The following is a 21391-nucleotide window of genomic DNA, read 5'->3' on the forward strand; positions in this document are numbered from 1 at the left end:
CAGTCAGGTGGATACTCAGGAGGAGGCAGATAGGCTCAGTTTGCTTACAGTCAAGACTTTCTCCATTTCATAGAGCGTGACAAGCTTCTTCACCACTTACTGTGTTTTGTCTTGGACCCTCAGCTACTACAGACAAAAAATTGTAACAACAGACAGTGACCAACAGTTTGCAGTGAAGAGAGACATCTATTGGCCAAAAATTTAGATCCATGAACTTGGAGTAAGGAATTATTTTTGGTAAATTAAATGATTTACAAGTGTTAAATGAAAGTTATTTAAAGCAGTGACCATCTAAACTTATCTTAAAAAATAAATAAAATTATATTCTATTATGAACGTCCCTGTGCATCATCGTCAAGGCAACATCACTAATCTGGGGCCGGGCCCGAAGCGCGGAGAAGAGGCCCCCCCCCCCCCCCCCCGGTGAAAATGGACAGCTCGCAATGACTAACCATCCCCACCGGACGGTCCCTGCAGCAGAGATGGCCCGGACCAGCTCACCCTAACTTCCCGCCGAGGGGAGATGAGTACAAAACAAAAAGGGGGGTGGGGGGGCTGGATGATGACGAAGGCCGCAGTGGTCTTTAACCAGCGAACCTCCAGAGGTTTCAAAACTACAACACCCAGCATGCCCGGACCGCCGATGGCTGTCCGGGCATGCTGGGACTTTTAGTTCTGCAACATCTGGAGGTCCGCAGGTTGAAGACCACTGATGAAGGGACTGACAGGCGGAGAGTTCACTCGGGTATAAGCCGAGGGGGACGTTTGCACCACGAAAACGTGTGCTGAAAAACTCGGCTTATACTTGAGTATTTGAAGGGATGTCTAATTTTAAGTTGTTCTCAGCTACAGTTTTTTCTTTAACGTTTATTTTTTTTTTTTTTGTGGGGGTGTTAAACTACTAGGACCATCATGACCATCAGTATGGCACCTGACTCTTCCTGATCAATCTGGAAGCAGTTTCTGAGACATACTGATCTCTGCAGTGATGGGAACCTCAATTACCAGCCACAGCCGTGTCCCACCTCAGCCGGTGATTGGCTGAGCAAGCCGTCACTGCCAAGACAAATAAGTCTCAGAAAGTGGGGGCTGGAGCAGTTAGAGTCAGGTGCTGTCCTGGAAATCATGGGGGTCCTAGTGTTATGTCCCTCAATCAGATATTCCCAAACCTCAAACCTGTAAATGTGGGGGGGGGGAAGAGTTTTTAAGAGCTAGATAACTAATTACATTTTCATCGTGAATCTGTTTTGGTAAAATTGCAAATATGTATGCACGTATGCAGTAGAGGACATGTGTCTAGGCAATCCTAGCATGCCCAATATCAGATTGGATGGGAGAATATCCCCGGAAAACCTCTAACGCCAATAAATAATGCTATATGCACACTGGCATTTTTTCTGGTTGACTGTAGTTTCCCTATAACAAAAAAATATTATATGCCCATACTCCATCCTTCTCATATATATATATATATATATATATAAAAAACTCAACGTGTGTATGTATGTATGTATGTGTATATATATGTATATATGTATATATGTATATATATATATATATATATATATATATATATATATATATATATATGTGTGTATGTATTCGGGATCAACCGATCTGTTTTTTAGGGCAGATACCGATAATCGGTGGAGGTTAGGGCCGATAGCCGATAACTTATAGCGATATTCCGGTATAAGTTATCGGCTATTTATCCCCCCTCGACACCGCTGCAGGTCATTGATTTAAAGCGGGCGCTTTAAATGAATGCACTGCAGTGGCTTTTGCGGTGCCATAGGCTGCCGCCGCCACCACCCGCTTCTCTCCTCCTACCTGTCAGGGTGGTCCGGGCCATCCATCCTTCCGTCCTGTAGTGTCCGGCGCCATTCCGGGTGGAGGGTGAACCGGTCCAGGCTGTCCTTCTCCGGGGGTCCTCTTCTCCACTCCGGGCAGGCTCCGGTCTAGTATGCTGCATAGACGCCGCTGCGCAGTGACGCCCGTGCACAGCGACGCACCTGATATCACGGCGTAGCGGCGTCTATGCAGCGTACTAGGCCGGAGCCTGCCCGGAGTGGAGAAGAGGACCCCCGGAGAAGGACAGCCCGTACCAGTTCACCTGGAATTGCGCCGGACACTGCAGGACAGAAGGATGGATGGCCCGGCCCACCCCCATTACGGGTAAGTTTTTATTTATTTATTTTTTTATTGACTCGGAGGGTGGGGGAGGGGCCCGACCGGTATAGGCAAAAATCCATACCGGTATACCGCCCAGCACTACGGTGGGGGCGGTGCAGGGGGCGGGGCATTATCAGCTTATCGGCAAGGTAATTGCCGATACCGATAATGCCCAAAATCGTGATTATCGGCCATACCGATAATCGGTCGATCCCTAAACATGTATGTATGTGTGTGTGTGTGTGTGTGTGTGTGTGTATGTGTGTATGTATGTATGTATGTATGTATGTATGTATGTATATATGTGTGTATGTTCCACAAAAACTTTCAAACGGCTAACGATATTAACATGAAACTTGGCCACATGTTACTTATAGGTCAACAACAAACATAGGATAGGTGATTTAACCCTTACTCATCCCCATTTGCCAGGGGCGGGGTTTATGTTTAAAGTCCCATGCAAATAAATGGGAAATATATGTTACTGCATAACTTCCAAACGGCTGGAGATATTTCGATAATACTTGGTCACATGTTACTTATATGTCCACTTAAAATATAGAATAGTTAATTTAACCCCTAACTACCCCCATTTGTGAGGGTCAGGGTTTTTTTTTTAAAGTCCCATGCAAATCAATGGGAAATGTATGTTTACATAAAATTTCCGTTAGGCTGGAGATATTTCATTACCTGGTACACATATTACGGGAAGGGTATGGGAGGACGGGACAGGAGGTCGGGATTAGTGTTGCTCGCGAATATTCGCAATTCGAATATTATTCGCGAATATCGCATATTCGTGAATTCGCGAATTTCGCGAATATAGCGCTATATATTCGTAATTACGAATATTCGTTTTTTTTTTTTTTTTTTTTTTCACAGTACACATCACAGTGATCATCCCTCTCTGCTTCCAGCTTGTGTGGTGTAAAGAAGGCTGTAATACTACTGTGTGAGACTGGCGTGCAAACATTCGCATATGCGAAAATTAGCATATGCTAATTTTCGCATATGCGAATTTTTGCAAATGTTAATTTTGTATATGCTAATTTTCACATATGTTAATTTTCGCATATGCGAAAATAAAACGAGAATATAACGAATATGCGAATATTCACGAATATTCGTCCATATATTCGCAAATTCGAATATGGCCTATGCCGCTCAACACTAGTCGGTATGTGGGGTTGGGATATGACAACAATATATGAGGACTGCATATGAAGTCAAAAGCTTCCTCCTTTGTTTATTTTCCTCCCCAAAAAGGATTAAGAAGGAAAAACCGGGCAATGCCGGGCACTCAGCTAGTTAGAATATAAATATCCCATTTAAAGGGGTACTCCTCTGCTCAGCGTTTGGAACAAACTGTTCCGAACGCTGGAGCCGGCATTGGGATCTCGTGACGTCATGTCACGCCCCCTCAATCCAAATCTATGGGCGGGGCTATGACGTCACGAGCTCCCGAACACTGGAGCCGGCGCCGGAACAGTTTGTTCCAAACGATGAGCAGCAGAATACCCCTTAAGGACTGAGCCCTTTTTCACCTTAAAGACGCAGCCCTTTTTTGCAATTCTGACCACTGTCACTTTATGCATTAATAACTCTGGGATGCTTTTACCGATTATTCCGATTCCGAGACTGTTTCTTCGTGACATATTCTACTTTAACACAGTGGTAAATTTTCGTTGTTACTTGCATCCTTTCTTGGTGAAAAATCCCCAAATTTCATGAAAATTTAGCATTTTTCTAACTTTGAAACTCTCTGCTTGTAAGGAAAATGTATATGCCAAATAAATTATATATTAATTCACAGATACAATATGTCTACTTTATATTTGCATCATAAAGTTGACGTGTTTTTAACTTTCGGAAGACATCAGAGGGCTTTAAAGTTCAGCAGCAATTTTCCAATTTTTCACTAAATTTTAAAAAATCAGAATTTTTCAGGGACCAGTTCAGTTTTGAAGTGGATTTGGGGGTCTTCATATTCGAAATATCCCATAAATGACCCCATTATAAAAACTGCACCCCCCAAAGTATTCAAAGTGACATTCAGAAAGTGTGTTAACCCTTTAGGTGTTTCATAGGAATAGCAGCAAAAAAAGGAGACAATTCTAAATCTCCATTTTTTTACACTCATGTTCTTGTAGACCCAGTTTTTGAAATTTTACAAGGGGTAAAAAGGAGAAAAAGCCATTAAAAATTTGTAACCCAATTTCTCTCGAGTAAGGAAATACCTCATAGGTGGATGTCAAGTGCTCTGTGGATGCACTAGAGGCCTCAAAATGGAAGGAGCGACAGTGGGATTTTGGAGAGTAAGTTTTTCTGAAATGGTTTTTGGGGGGCATGTCACATTTAGGAAGCCCCTATGGTGCCAAAAAAGAAAAAAAAAAAAAAAAAAGGCATACTATTTTGGAGACTACACCACTCAAGGAACGTAACAAGGGGTGCAGTGAGCCTTAACACCCCACAAGTGTTTGACGACTTTTCATTAAAGTCGGATGTGTAAATTAATTTTTTATTTTTTTTTTCAATAAAATGCTGTTTTTCCCCAAAACTTTACATTTTTGCAAGAGGTTATAGGAGAAAATGCCACCCAAAATTTGTAACCCCATTTTCTTCTGAGTATGGAAATACCCCGTGTGTGTACGTCAAGTTACATTTGGCTTTCGGAAAGCAAATTTTGCCGAAATGGTTTTTGGGGGGCATGCTCCATTTAGGAAGCCCCTATGGTGGTCGGACAGCAAAAAAAAAAAAAAAACTCACATGGCATACTATTTTGGAAAAGACACCCCTCAAGGAACGTAACAAGGGGTACAATGAGCCTTAACACCCCACAAATTTCCGCTAAAGTTGGACAGGAAAATGAAAGATTTTTTTCACTAAAATGCTGATGTTACCCCAAATTTTTCATTTTCACAAGGGGAAATTGGAGAAAAAGTCTCCCAAAATTTGTAACCCCATTTCTTCTGAGTATGGACATTCCCCATATGTGGATTTAAATTGCTCTTCGGGCGAACTACAATGCTCAGAAGATATATCACCTACACTCTCCCAAAGGAAAGCTTATACTCCTTGCCACTAGATAGCAACAACTACAATAATATAATAAACCTACATGTGCTACCAATAAGAATATACTCCATTATCATAAATCCAAAAAATTAATCAAGGGTATTAACATGTCATATATGTTATGATAGCATACCTGGTATATTGTGTACATATGCGGAGGAGTCATACTAGCTCATAAGTGTGTTGCAAGATTTTTGGTGATTGCTGGTGACGGCTGGGGACACTGTGCCTACTGGGGTGCATGTTTTTTTATGGGTTAGGGGTGTCTGTCCTTTTTGAGCTGTTTTTTGATAATTGTGTAAAATGTTATTTAATAAAAAAAATTGGATTTATGATAATGGAGTATACAATGCTCAGAAGAGAAGGAGTGCCATTGAGCGCTTGGTGAGAGAATTTGGTTGGAATAGAAGTCAGGGGCCATGTGCGTTTACTAAGCCCCCCGTGGTGCCAGAACAGTGGACCCCCCCCCCCCACGTGACCCCCATTTTGGAAAATACACCTCTCACTGAATTTAATAAGGGATGCAGTGAACATTTACACTGGCGTTTGACAGATCTTTGGAACAGTGGGCTGTGACAATTAAAAATAAAATTTTTCATTTTCACATACCACTGTCCCAAAAATCTGTCAGACACCTGTGGAGTGTAAATGCTCACTGTACCCCTTATTACATTCCTTGAAGGGGTGTAGTTTCCAAAATGGGGTCACATGTGTGTGTGGGGGGGGGGTCCACTGTTCTGGCACTATGGGGGCTTTGTAAACACACATGGCCTTCAATTTCGGACACATTCTATCTCCAAAATCCCATTTGCGCTCCTATCTCTTCTGAGCATTGTAGTTCGCCAGCAGAGCATTTTACATTCACATATGGGGTATGTTTTTACTCCGAAGAAAAGGGGTTACAAATTTTGGGGGCTTTTTTCCTATTCTCCCTTGTGAAAATTAAAAATGTAGGATAAACACCAGCATTTTAGTGAAAAATTTGTCAAACACCTGTAGGGTGTTAAGGCTCACTGGACCCCTTGTTACATTCCGTGAGGAGTGTAGTTTCCAAAATGGGGTCACATCTGGGTATTTCTTGTCTTGCGTTTAAGTCAGAACCGCTGTAAAATCAGCCACCCCTGTGCAAATCACCAATTTAGACCTCAAATGTACATAGTGCGCTCTCACTCCTGAGCCTTGTTGTGCGTCCGCAGAACATTTTACGCCCACATATGGGGTATTTCCGTATTCAGGAGAAATTGTGTTACAAATTTTGGGGGTCTTTTTTTCCTTTTACCGCTTGTGAAAATGAAAAGTATTTGGTAATACCAGCACCAGCATAGTGTAAAAATTTTTTTTTTTAAACTTTACCTTTTCATAAGGGGTAAAAGGAGAAAAAGCCCCCCAAAATTTGTTACGCAATTTCTCCCGAGTACGGAGATACCCCATATGTGGCCCTAAACTGTTTCCTTGAAATACGACAGGGCTCCAAAGCGAAAGGGCGCCTTGCGCATTTGAGGCCTAAATTGGGGATTTGAATCCGCCACAAAAATACCCAGTGTTTCCCAAACAGGGTGTATCCAGCTGTTGCAAAACTCCCAGCATGCCTGGACAGTCAGTGGCTGTCCGGCAATACTGGGAGTTTTTCAACAGATGGAGGCTCCATTTTGGAAACAGTGCCGTACAAGACTTTTTTTTTTTTTTATTGGGGGGGGGGGGGGGGGGGGGGGGGGACTGTGTAGGGGTATGTGTATATGCAGTGTTTTACTTTTTATTTTGTGTAGGTGCAGTGTAGTGTTTTTAGGATACATTCACACGATTGGGTTTACAGTGAGTTTGAGCTGGGAGCTTGAGCTGCGGCAGAAAATTTGCCGCATCTCAAACTTGCAGCAGAAAACTTGCTGTAAACCCACCCGTGTGAATGTACCCTGTACATTCACATGGGGTGAAACCTCCAGCTGTTGCAAAACTACAACTCCCAGCATGCACTGACAGACCATACATGCTGGGAGTTGTAGTTATGCAACAGCTGGAGGAACATTGGTTGCGAAACACTGAGCGTGTTACTTAACTCAGGGTTTCGCAACCAGTGTGCCTCGAGCTGTTGCAAAACTACAACTCCCAGCATGTACAGTCTCAGTGCATGCTGGGAGTTGTATTTTTGCAACAGATAGAGGCACACTGGTTGCAAAACACTGAGTTAGGTAACAAACTGTTTCACAACCAATGTGTCTCCAGCTGTTTCAAAACTGCAACAATCAGCATGCATTGACATTCGAAGGGCATGCTGAGAGTTGTTGTTTTGCAACAGCTGGAGGCACACTGCTACAACTCCCAGCATGCCCTTTCGTAGTCTGTGCATGCTGGGAGTTGTAGTTATGCAGCAGCTAAATGCAAACTTTTTCATAGAAAAAATGTGACTCCAGCTGTTGCATAACTACAACCCCCAGCATGCACAGACTACAAAAGGGCATGCTGGGCGTTTTAGTTGGAACTCCAGCTATTGCAAAACTACAACTCCCAGCATGCCCTTTGGCTTTGCATGCTGCGAGTTGTTGCTAAGCAACAGTAGGAGGTGAATAGGCCTCACCTCCTGCTGTATGCTGCCGCTGGGACCGATCCTGCTGCTCCTGTCGCCGCCACCGAACACGAGGGGACCCCCGCCGGACCAGGACAAGGTAGGAGACCCACCGGCCCTGATCGCCGCCATGATCGCCATCCCGATCACCGCCCAGCAGGGTCGTGATTGGTCGGTCGTTCCGACCGATCAATCACGAGATCGTGGGGCGGCACCCGTGCCACGTCACTCCTGCTGGGTAAGGGTGAATGGGGCTGTCTGACAGCCCCATTCACCCTTTTTTTCCGGGTCACCTGAGACCCGGTTGGCAAATCGTTGGTCTGAATTGACCGGCGATTTGCCGCGATCGCAGACATGGGGGTGGTCTCAGGACCCCCCTGGGCGATATGCCGGGATGGCTGCTGATAGATATCAGCAGTCATCCTGTTCCGATCACCGTGTCCGGAGACGCGATGATCCAGGAAAGCTGCGCCGTAAATGTACGGCGCTGTGCGCCAAGTACTTCTTAGCAGCGCTGTACATTTACGGTGCTCGTCCTTAAGGAGTTAAGCATTTACCATACCAGTCTGCAAAAAATTTTTTTACAGTGGTTAGTAACATTCAATGCAACATGAAAAAGTACAAAGAAAACAATTACTTTGTGGTCATAAAAGCAAGACTAACAGTGGAAGGAGACATTTTTATGAATGGTGCTAAAAAGGAATAACGATCCAGATGCCGAAATGACCGGTTACACTGCCGATAAGAGAAACAGAGAAGTTACAGCAGGGAGTTTTCTATGGAGGTTTTCAGTCATGCAGAATATATAGTAACAATGCCAAACATCAACTGGACTTGTTGAGAAACCTTGAAGGAAAACTGTCAGCCTGTTCACCCACACTAAACCCAATACACTGTGTTATAGTGTGGGTGAACAGGAGTCCAACGAAGGGTCACTTACTTAAATATGTGCAGTAGAGATATGTCCCCCAAAAGATCCTCTGATGAATTCAGTGAATCGCGTGCAGGGGGTGGGGCTTTGTAGTCTCAATTTACATATTCATTGTCTGTGACTCCACAATCTAGTGAAGTGAAGCCACGAAGCCCCTGCGCAAGATTTACTGAATTCAGCAGAGGATCTACTGGGGACCTACTAGGCATATTGAAGTAAGTGACCCATTGTTGGGCTCCTGTTCACCCACACTATAAAACCATGTATTGGGTTTAGTGTGGGTGAACACGCTGACAGTTTTCCTTTGAATAAGTTTTAGCCAGATTCCTGTACCATATATACCAGGAAAGCTGGAGAAGTTTCCCACCAGGGAAGAAGCAACAACTTGGACTTCCTGGAATTGCTCCAGTTACTCTACTGTTACTAGATGACTTTTCAGAATACTCAAATATGAAACGTAGTTACATTATGTAGGTGAGGACATACCTGAATGTTCTTCTCACAGTCCGTTTGAAGATGAAGGGACAGCTCACTCTCTAAGACAAACTTTTTGCCGCACTTATCACAAATCTGCATCCTTCGGTGCGTAACATTCATGTGCTTTTCCAGATACCATCGGGTGTTGAATACACGAGGACATTTGTCACACGTAAGGGTCTCCTTTTCCTCACTCTTTCCCTTGTCAGTGGGAGATTTAGGCTCTTTTGGAGTTTTCTTCTTCCGTTTGGGAGCTTCACCACTCGTGACTTGTTCATTGTTGGGATTGTTGGCTCCGTCACCAGCTACCATGTTGGAGTTCTCAGTCTTTTGGTCCTGGTTTACATGTTCCATATTGGTCTGATTACCAGCAGGACGAGAATCATTCTCTTCATCCTCATTGCTGTCCTGGTCATCATCTCCAGAGTCACCTCCATCCTCATCACTGCTGGTCTTCATGTGTGAAGGGTCCTTGCCCACACCCTTATCTCCTTTGGAGACATTTAAGGTTTGGTTGTTAAGGTTCACCTCTACAATTATCTGCTCTCTTTTGTAATTCACATCATCCTCATCTTCCTCCTCATCGTCATCATCATCTTCATCGTCGTCGTCGTCATCATCATCATCATCGTCATCCTCAGATTCACCAGAATTTTGTCTTTCCCCTTTAACAGGCAAAACCTCATTGGCTGGTTTACTGTCCCGAAAAAAGGATTGCTGCTCAGGTTCAAGAAGATGTGGTTTACCTACTTTAGTGTCCATCATAACAGGATAAGGTCCACTTGTCTCTCTTTTGAATTGCTTATTTGAAAGATCAAGTTCTTGATTTGTAGTATGGTAAAATGGAGGGGGAACACTAACTCGCAAGGGGTCATCAAGTCCCATCCCAGTAACATCAGGGGGGCGACCGTCCAGCAATTTTTGGCAGGAGTTGGCTGCTTGACCCATTGGGTCAGGCTGAAGGTTTGAAGGACGCAACATTTCTGAATGTTCGAAGGATTACTGTAAAGTTTATGTTAAGATGTTCATAAGACACTGAGTTGATGTTTTTATATTTTTTTGTATTCCAGGAATACAGGGGCCACACTACATCTTAAGATTAATGGAAAGGCTTGCCTGCAAAAATAAAGGAAATTAGTAGGATATATTTTTTAACAAGTCTCAATATATTTCATTTTGTTTTATAGTTCAGAAAAAAAAGGGGTCTCCAAAAACAGCACCACTCTGGTCAATGACCTATGTCTGGTATTCAAGCTCAGTCCATTTACTTGAATGGTCCTAAGGTGCAAATATCAGACACCACCCAAAGACATGAGTAAAACCCAAAATATACACCCCTCTCTCATCATGGACAAGCCTTTTATTAAGCACTGCATACAAAGAGTCATTTAAACAATGAAAATAAATTATCCATAAAGTAAAACATGAATGTCAGATCGAGAAGGGACAGTTGTCAAACCCATCAGATGACTAATGCAATTAACCAAAATGGGTATGGCTGTGTTTACATGGGGCATATCTGGCCTTCCTGTACCTATACCTATAGTCAGTGTTGAGCTGTTCACATAGCCCCTCTAGTAATCAAAAAAATGAAATGTGTTTCCTTTATCCAGGATTAGAAAGACTGAGCAAATTTCTAATAAGAACAGCACCAGGCTTGTGCTCCGGATGTATGTGGTATTACAACTTGACTAAACTCCCTTTAATGGAACGGAGCTGTGATACCACTTACCACCTGAGGACAGGTGTGGTGCAGCTTAGTTTTTCTTACTTGGTCCCACAGACAGTCATACAGGTCCACCACTCCATTCACACACTGCTGTTCTCATAATCAGTGGGGATCCAAGCAGTAAGACCCACAGCATTAAAAGGGGTACTCCACTGGAAAACATTTTTTTTTTTTAAATCAACTGGTGCCAGAAAGTTAAATAGATTTGTAAATGACTTCTATTTAAAAATCTTAATCCTTCAAGCACTTAGCTGCTATATGCTTCACAGGAAGTTCTTTTCTTTTTGAATTTCCTTTCTATCTGACCACAGTGCTCTCTGCTGACACCTCTGTCCATGTCAGGAACTGTCCAGAGCAGGATAGGTTTGTTATGGGGATTTACTTGTACTCTGGACAGTTCCTGACATGGGCAGAGGTGCCAGCAGAGAGCACTGTGGTCAGACAAAGGAAATTCAAAAAAAGAAAAGAACTTCCTGTGGAGCATATAGCAGCTGATAAGTACAGGAAGGATTAAGATTTTTAAATAGAAGTCATTTACAAATCTGTTATACTTTCTGGCACCAGTTGATTTGAAATTTTTTTTTCCAGTGAAGTACCTCTTTAAAGCATTACTGTCATTAGAAACAACTTTTTTCCCATTTAATACTTCCTTAAAAACTAAGCATTTTCCTAATATACTTCATATAAAAATGTGATTGCTAAAGATGTGAAAAACTGGTTTCAAAAACTGGGGGTCTCTAGCTTTTAAATTTTGCAAACGAATGCAGAAAATTAAGCCTTTTGGGTCTTAAAAATAAATAAATAAAAAAGGACCAAAATATCTGAGGGGAGGGAGGTGTGGTTATCTCCATGCTATTCCTCCGAGCACAGACAAGATCCAGACAGCTTGCAATCTTTAAGAAGAGAAGCATTCACATGCACAGTTACAAGCAATACAAGGTGCTAAACTATTATTTATATGCAAAATGGTTTCTTTTTTTTTTTGTCATTTTATGAACTTATTTATGTGCACCATATAGGTTCCACATGGATGCTTTAGGGTTATAAAATGCATTCACAAAGCATGTTACAAAGCTGTGAAAATGTAAAAATCTTTATTTTTTTGGCACAAAATGCAGGTTTTTCTTCTGTCCTTGAACCATATTGTTCCACATGGCTGCATTAGTTATATAGAGCACGCATGGCTGCATTAGAGTTATATATGGCATGCATTCAGGTAATATGCTTTGCAAATGTATAAATGTTTGTGCAGATCTCGACAAGGGAGAGGGGAGGAGAGGAGCTCATCATACTCCGGGGGAAACACCCCCAGCCTCTGAGAGGAATTCAGAAGACTGATCACAGATATACATAGACCAAAAGGTATTGTACATATTAACACATGCATACTATTATGTATACAGGTCTAAGGGCACAGCACTACACTGATTTAAATGGGCATGAAACATTATTTTTAATATTTGATTCCTTATGTCAAATAAATGTCTTTTGTAATTGGCTTCCATTAAAAAAAAAAATAATAATAATACGTTTTATGTTAGTTTTTTGGCTGTATACTTCTGGCCACCAGGTGTCTCCCTTCTTGGCCAGAACACATTCCGTCTGGGCAAAATCTCAGATTTTGGTCTCCTGTTTGTAATGGCAGGAGACCAAACTCAAGAAGTGTTTCTCTGCACTGAGTTTGATTGACAGCTGCAAGGAGCCTTACTAAACGCAGAAGTGGACCCCCAGCATGCCTGCTGGGAAACGCCCACTTTCTTCTGCTGGAAGATTACACTATGTGAGCAACAAAAAATGTATGATACACAGCTTTTTAAAGCTCTGAAATTTTTTCTAAGGGTGGGAGGGGTGTTATGTTAGGAGTAGTTATGGAACATAGCCTGAGTTAGTTTAGAAAAGTTTATTTAGTAACAGGTACTCTAAGCATTTTTTTTTTAATTTTCTTACTAATGACAGTAACGCTTTAATACATTTATCCAGTGGATAGGTAAATATTTAAAGTTGAACTTTATTGGCCCGAACTTAAAGGGGTACTCCGCCCCTAGACATCCTATCCCCTATGCAAAGCATAGAGTATAAGATGTCTGATCGCAGGGGTCCCACCGCTGGGGACCCCCGCGTTCTCTCTTGCAGAAAACCCGTTTTTCAGCTGCACAGAGCGAGGATTGCTCTGTGGCTGATGACGGTCGCCACGCCCCTCCCAGACTTGCATTGAGGGGGCAGAGCCATGACATCACAAGGTGGCAGAGCTGTGACGTCATGATACTCCGTCCCTTGCATCACCCATCACCAGCCACAGAGCGATCCTTGCTCTGTGCAGCTAAAAAACGAGGAAGCTGCAGGAGAGATTGCGGGGGGCCCCAGCTGCGGGACCCCCACAATCAGACATCTTATCCCCTATCCTTTGTATAGGAGATAAGATGTCTAGGGGCGGAGTACCCCTTTAATTAGCTAGAGACTACGTTCAGGCAATTACCCGCACATATACATGTTCTGACTTAGACCCTAAGGGTAGGGTCACGCATAGCATATTTTACTCTGCGGATGTGCCGATGACCGTCCCTAGAGTGAGTTCTGTGCTGTGACAGTGTGTCCTGCGTGTCTGCTACGAGCAGACACATAAGGATCTGCGAGTCTGCAGTAAACTGTGAGCACATGTGCAGTTTACTCACAGACGTGATCGCTCCCCCTGCCCCCCGAGCTAGGTGGAGAGAGGTCGTGTTGTCTGAGAGTAAATTGTGCATGCGCACACAGTTTACTAAAGACTCGCAAAGCCCTTTGTGTCTGCTCGTAGCAGCGAATTGCTGCTACAAGCAGATACGCAGTACACACAGTCACAGCAGGAAGCTCACTCTTGGGATGTCATCGGCACATCCGCAGCGTGAAATAAGCTGCAGATACGCTACATGCAACCCTACCCTTAAGCATGATTTTGCTGTTCTCTTAGGGTCCAATCCCAAACACTTATACGTTGAGAAAACGACGCGAACGTAGTAATGGGGCTTGTGCCTGTCCATGCTCACATGTCGGCATCCCATTTTGTTGGTACAATCATAGTGTGAACCTGGCCTAAATAATAACCTGCAGAGTACAAAGGGGTATGTCACACAGTGTGTTCCAATGGTTTGTAAACTGATTTCCATCTGTTGTGTAGCTATCACCCTTCCCTGACATCTTGCAAGGCTGGATGGTAGGTGTTACAAAACATTAGAAAAAGACAAAGCTTGGGCCACAGCTATGGCACACTTCTCCAATGTCTGAATGTGAATAGGGTCCAGACATGGCACCCCTGTATATGCCCCATTTTAGGTCTTTGGTAAGAAACAAGAGAGTCAGGGGGTTCCTACAGTGACCACCATGTAGACATATACTGTATACATAGTCCCAGTCACTAGCCTGTACAACTCCTCAATACACAGGCACTTATTTGGCATCACCGAGGCTCACAACAGGATCATTTATCCCTCTGTAGTTAAGCTGTATTTACTGATTTCTGCTGCTCTGTAATTGCTGAACAAGCAGTGGTAGCTGGGGAGGGTAGGGGGGTGAACAGTGTGCGAAAAAGCTGATTATTAAGAGAAATATAATCACAAAAGAAGCAGCAGATATTCTTCACCAAAACTCAATATCAGTCCATGGAGACTAGTCACGTGGGGTGAGGCTAGCCAACAGCAGGCAGGGCCAGCATCTCTCCAGATGCAGCTATATGAACAAGGCTGGCTTATGTGGTGGATGCAGTCCTACCTGCACTGCTAATAATAGGGACTGCACATAAAAGGTCACTGTACGCCAAGTACGGAGGAGCTCTTCTGGGATAAATCGCTAGCAAAACAGGAAAAACATTACTATGCATCTAAAGTCATTTGTTTCATTTTATATAAAACGTACGATTTTGTGCCCACACTAACCAATGCAAACTCTAAGGCTACGTGCACACTATAGAATTTCCGAGCGGAGGCATTCAGTTAGGAGATTTTGATGCAGGAGCCTCCCATTGTCTTAAATGGGACTCTGCAATACATTTTTGAGTTGATTTCGCCAGAAAGATGAACAGGAGCATTCTTTCAGCAGTCTACAAAGATGGCACATGTCCAAGCAGTCCTAGCGGCGACTGATGTCCAGGTGAATATTCTGTAGTGTGAATCCAGCCTAAGGCCTCTTTCACACTGCCGTTAGTACACAGCAGTGTGATGGCCGCTGGAAAAGCCGGGCAGAATAACAGGGAAAAAATTACTGCTTGTGCTCTTTTTCTCCTGCTATTCCTAACGGCGCCCAGCGGCCCCCATAATAGTAAATGGGAGCCACCAGGACCAGTTGTTTGCTGTTGCTCCCCGTCATGAGAACGGCCGTTAAAGTCAGGAGGGAAAAAAAAACAAAAGACTGACGCCCATTCTAAACGGGGAGCAACGGCAGTATGTAAGGGGCCTAATAAAGAATAAAAACTGAATTTATCATTGTACATTAGTAACCAACTGTGTTGGAAACCGCACGTTCACACGGGGCAGATTTGTTGCAGAAATATCTGCTATTGAAACTCCAATTTCCATTACTTTTGCGGCACATGCATGGATTCGTGCCCGCCCTATACAGATGAATGGGACAGTCACAGAAATCCAATAAACCTACTGTGTGAGAACATACCCTACTGATCCGCCAAGTGTTAAGACCCTATCATTTTACTGAGGTAAGAGACTTTAAAAAGGGGTAAGCCGCTGCTAGACATCTTATCCCCTATCCAGCAGCAGGATACCAGCGAACTCCACGCAGCACTTGGCGTTCTGAACGAACGCTGGGTTCTGGCAGCAGTGGTGGTCATGTCACACCACGCCTCCTCCATGCATGGAAAAATGGTATTATGGGATTTGTAGGCAAACAAGAAAACTGAAAACAGGAAATACAAGTTCAGAGAAAGCTAGACACAGTGTTCTGGTAATCTCACAGCATAGCCATTTGGCCCAATACAAGCGCAGATCCTTCCTAAGCATGTCCATTACTGTCTGCCAGGTACAAATGTAGATAAAAGGAGATCCAAGAAAAGGGAGATGAATCGCGCTGCCACAAGAAGTATATATGGGTAAATTTATTGCACACAAAAGGATCCACGCAACGAGTTTCAAAGCCGTTCCGGCTTTTTCGTCAGGCGTGCCTGCCAGGTACGTACTAAAATCACCTTATGCTGGATAACCCCTTTAAGATGTCTAGCGGTGGAATACCCCTTTAAAGCCTTAATGGCTATGGGAAACAAATAAATGTAATTCAGCCTAGTAGTCTTTGCCAAAAACAAGTAGGCCAAATATGTTTAGGTTACACTGCTAAAGATCCAGTGCTGTCATAAGGATTAGCAGCGCTGGCCTGGGCAGAAGATGATCGGAGAGGGTGGGGTAACACTTTGTATAAGAGCGAACTGTGCACATAACATATCCTGGTTGGGTTAGAATGACATCTCATCTCAGAATAAATCAGAGACACTTTCAGGGTATGTTCACACCCTGCATAGTAGCTGCAGATTTTGAATTGCCTAATGAAGTTAAACAGGAAAAGCCGAAGCGAGTGAACATAATGTTAGGTTATGTTCACACAGCAGAATTCTGCTCAAATTCCCTTCTGCATAGCTTGAAGTGTAATTTTTGTAGAATTGCAGAATTTCTGTGTTCTCAAAAACAGAATTCTGCTGAAATTCAAAGCCCCATTGAAAAAGTGCGGCAGACTATACTATTTCATAGAAACGTATAAAGTCAAAATATATATATATATATATATATATATATATATATATATATATATATATATATAAAGGAGGTAGGTAATATGGAAAGCAGGTGGGTGTTTGGGTGTTGCAGTCTAAAGTATATTATAACCTGTATATTACAGGGTGTTCTACTATACTCCAGACTGCAAAATATATCACCCTATAATATACAGCTTATACTGTGCTCCAGGCCATAAACTGTAGTGTTTTTTACAAGGCTGTCCAGACATGCTGGGAGTTGTAGTTTTGCAATCGCTGGAGGCAACCTGGTTGGAAAACATTGGTATAGGGCAGTGGTCTCCAACCTGCGGACCTCCAGATGTTGCCAAACTACAACTCCCAGCATGCCCGGACAGCCAACGGCATGCTGGGAGTTGTCGTTTTGCAACATCTGGAGGTCCGCAAGTTGGAGACCACTGGTATAGGGTATTATATGTTGCATTCTGGGAACAGTATTATAGGAAACAGTGTTACGTGGTGTTACATTTTGCGGTACAGTAATATAGGGTAAAGAATTATAGGGTGTTATACCTTGCAGTCTGGGTACAGCATATTATAGTATTATACACTTATACTCTACCCCAGACTGCAACATATGCTGTGGTCTTCAAACTGTGGACCTCCAGATATTGAAAAACTACAACATCCAGCATGCCCAGTCTGGCTGTCCAGGGAGTTGTAGTTTTGCAACATTGGAGTTTCTGCAGTTTGGAGACCACTGTTATAGGGTGTAGATTGGAGATGAGGAAATCCCCTTCCCTCCTGTCCCATGAGCCCCAGCAGCAGGAAAGGAGAGGTGGTCAACCAATGACACAGCCAAGTCAATGGCAGCGCGGGGCACAGGAGGAGCTGCTGTAACTATAGTGCGGGGTAATTGACTGGCACTGCCGGTACCGGACACTTGTCAGATGGCAGAGGGAGCACTGGGGGTGTTTAGTGCAACCACTAGGAGGGAAAATTCCTGAGTCTACTGTCTAGCTCAGCCAGCCATGAGGCCACACCACAACCAACTGATGATGGAAATCATTGACAAAGATGAAAGGGGTTGTACAGTGGAGACAGTTTGTTTACTATTGTCCACAGACTTCCTACAAAAATAATAAACACAAACTCACCTGCCACCGCTCCCTCGTAGTTCTGGTATCGAGGTGTCCACAGCCAGTGACACAGCTTTCCCCCGAGCTGAAGAGCATAAAGTCTGCAGCCAGGGAGCTAAAAGTGCCGCTTGCCAATCACTGGCCAAGAGGGGACAACCTTGTGGCAGTGATAGGCAGAGCAGCGCTGTTATGTCTCGCCTAAAGCCCCGACCGGCCCTGTTGAAGTAGACTGTAAGTGGAGACTGGCAATACTATCACCTACACTGACAACATAGCCTAACATTCCCCAATGACGCAGATGATCACAGGTGAACATTACTTTAATTGCCGCCATTAAATACCATATTTCCCGATACCAAAAATAGCATTACTGTTTCACAAAACTGAACTGCCCAACGCAACAACACAGGAACCTGGAGGGACAAGGAAATGCTATATGAATACTCTGCTATAGTAGAAAATTCTGCATGTGTCCTATTCATCTGAAGGGAACTTACACAAAAGCAAGAGAATCTCAATTCAGATGTATGGAACTGATTTTCGGAAGCAGAAATTTGTGTAAAAAATCTGCAGCATGTAAGCTAAGGCTGGGGTCATGCTATTAAAAGTGCATGAGGTTTAGGGAGGATGAGAGTTTATGCTAAAATATACCACAGGGTAACAGTGCTAGGCCCAGTTTAATGGTCTGAACATAGTCTACGAATGACTCGTCTACAAATGTCCATTGAACACAATGGCCAGCATTATCATTGTAGGTGTAAGTGAAGCATTTATCATTGTAGGTGTAAGTGAAGCATTTATCATTGTAGGTGTAAGTGAAGCATTTATCATTGTAGGTGTAAGTGAAGCATTTATCATTGTAGGTGTAAGTGAAGCATTTATCATTGTAGGTGTAAGTGAAGCATTTATCATTGTAGGTGTAAGTGAAGCATTTATCATTGTAGGTGTAAGTGAAGCATTTATCATTGTAGGTGTAAGTGAAGCATTTATCATTGTAGGTGTAAGTGAAGCATTTTTCTACACTTTTTTTGTGTGCTGGTAATGTGTAGGAGCACCATATTTATTAAATGGTCACAGAGCATTTGATACATTTTGTGCAGGTCACATTTTCTGAAATTTCTCTCTTCACATAAACCACAAAGCTAAGCTGAGTCTGGGCTGGTGTACTTTTAGAGAGTTTTTGGTGGTTCTGCACCTTTTTACAAAAATGCTCGATATGCAGAAAAAATTGGAAACACAAAAGGGAAGCGCAACAATGTGCCGTAAAAGTTTTCAGATATAACGAAGACAAAGAGGTGAAAAAAACTTGCTCACCTTTTGGTGTTGTGCAGTGGGCACAACACCATATCGCGCTTGTATCCCGTTGCAAAGGGTATAATTAAATCAGGGGGTGCAGCTCACACCGTGGCATCCTGGGATTCCTGGACGTCTGGAGAATGCAAGAGGTGAAGATCCCCGGGGCTCCGGTTCACGTGGAAAAAAGGTGTGTTCAAGCGCTCACTCCTGTAGAATAGCTTGGCTGGGATCGTGGCAGTATAGAAGTAGCTGGACACGGTTAAGGATACAGGGGTGTGGAAATTTTTTTTAATAACTACTTGTCCAAGGGACTAAAGCTGAACACAATCTACTTGTCCTGGTAGATAAAATAATTTCCACCAAAATAGTCTGATCCCCCCCACTAGACCACCAGGGATGGATATAAGATCCCTTTAGACACTGCTGACAGCGCTGATCTAATGGTTTAATAGGTGATCGCAGCATGTCAGGATATTAGCGGCGGGAGAGCTGTAGATCCTCTTACGCCTGAGACAAGCCCAGAAAAGTCTACATGTAACTTTTTGATCACCATATAAAAAATTTCTCATATGAAGTGACCAAAAATTAGCGATTCTGAACTATTTACATTTACACCGTTCACCGTACAGTTTAATTAACACTATATTTTAATAGTCTGGACATTTTCACATGCAGAGATACCACTTATGTTTATTTTTGTACATTATTTTTATTTAAAGAAAATTGGAAACTTTTATTAGGAAAGGGGCTTATTCACATATATACGCACTTTGTAAAATATTTTAATCACTTTTTTGTCAGTCTCAATAGGGACTTATGTGTTACTTTGGGGGGGGGGGGGGTTCTGCTTCTCCAGTTTATGTGCTGCATTTTGTGTCAGAAAATGCTGGAAGTTGCATTTAGTTACTAGATAACTACAACTCCCAGCATGCCCTGATACAGCCTATGGTTGTGTGGGTGTTGCAGCATGTTGCACTGTATAGTAGTACAGTTAAGGTTATTGTGTAACATGCTGGGAGTTGTAGTTTTGGTTTGTGTCAGCTGCAGAGCCATGGTCTGTGTCAAGGAATACTGGGAATTACAGTTAGTAACTACAACTCCCAGCATGCCCTGATGCAGCCTATAGCTCTGCAGCTGACCCGAACCAAAACTACAACTCCCAGCATGTTGCACTTTATAGTTCTACAGTTTAGGTTATGGTCCAACATGCTGGGAGTTGTAGTTTTGGTTCGGGCGTGTTTGTGTGCATCCGTGGGGCTCTTGGTTGGCGGGTGAGTATGAAGGGGGGGGGGGATTCTGGGGGTGCAATTTAGTGCGGGTGCCACTAAAAATAAATAAAATTAGATGGCACAACTGCCCTAATGCCCGACGTGACAGCCCGCTCCTATACAAAACATTCATACATACACATATCATACATGCACCAGCCACTGCCCCCATATACATACACACACACCCGCCACTGCCCCCCCCCACATCATACATTACATACATACACACACACACACACACACACACACCCCCCCCCCCCGCCACTGCCCCCCCCCCACCATACATTACATACACACATACACTCACACCATACATACACACCATACATATGCACACATCATACATACACCCACCGCTGCCCCCCCACATCATACATTACATACATACACACACACACACCTCCCCCCCCCCCGCCACTGCCCCCCCGCCACTGCCCCCCCCCCCACCATACATTACATACACTCACACCATACATACACACCATACATATGCACACATCATACATACACCTGCCGCTGCCCACCCCACATCATACATCACATACATACACATCACACTTAGACATTATACACACATCATACATTACATACACTCACACCATACATATGCACACATCATACATACACCTGCCGCTGCCCACCCCACATCATACATCACATACACACACATCACACATTACATACACATCACACATAGACAGACATCATACACACATCACACATTACATACACATCACACATTACATACACACATCACACATACACTCACACCATACATATACACCATACATATACAACATACATATGCACACATCATACATACAACCTCCGCTGCCCACCCCACATCATACATCACATACATACACACATCACACTTAGACATTATACACACATCATACATCACATACACATCACACAGACATTATACACACATCATACATTACATACACATCACACATAGACATCATACACACACTCACACCATACATATCCACCAGTGTTTCCCAACAGGGTGCCTCCAGCTGTTGCAAAAC

The 21391-nt window shown here is 43.3% G+C and overlaps 1 protein-coding gene across 3 annotated transcripts in view; it reads right to left on the minus strand.

Moving 5' to 3' along the window:
- Nucleotides 1-21391, minus strand: part of ZNF652 (zinc finger protein 652) — an 83836-nt gene that overhangs the window by 17967 nt on the left and 44478 nt on the right. For all 3 annotated transcript variants that reach the window (XM_056547560.1, XM_056547559.1, XM_056547558.1), the window contains exon 2: nt 9225-10331. In XM_056547560.1, coding sequence (XP_056403535.1) covers nt 9225-10196 — 972 coding nt within the window. In that variant the 5' untranslated portion in view covers nt 10197-10331. The remainder of the gene's footprint in view (nt 1-9224; nt 10332-21391) is intronic.

Source organism: Hyla sarda, chromosome 12 (assembly GCF_029499605.1).
Source record: "Hyla sarda isolate aHylSar1 chromosome 12, aHylSar1.hap1, whole genome shotgun sequence".
NCBI lineage: Eukaryota > Metazoa > Chordata > Amphibia > Anura > Hylidae > Hyla > Hyla sarda.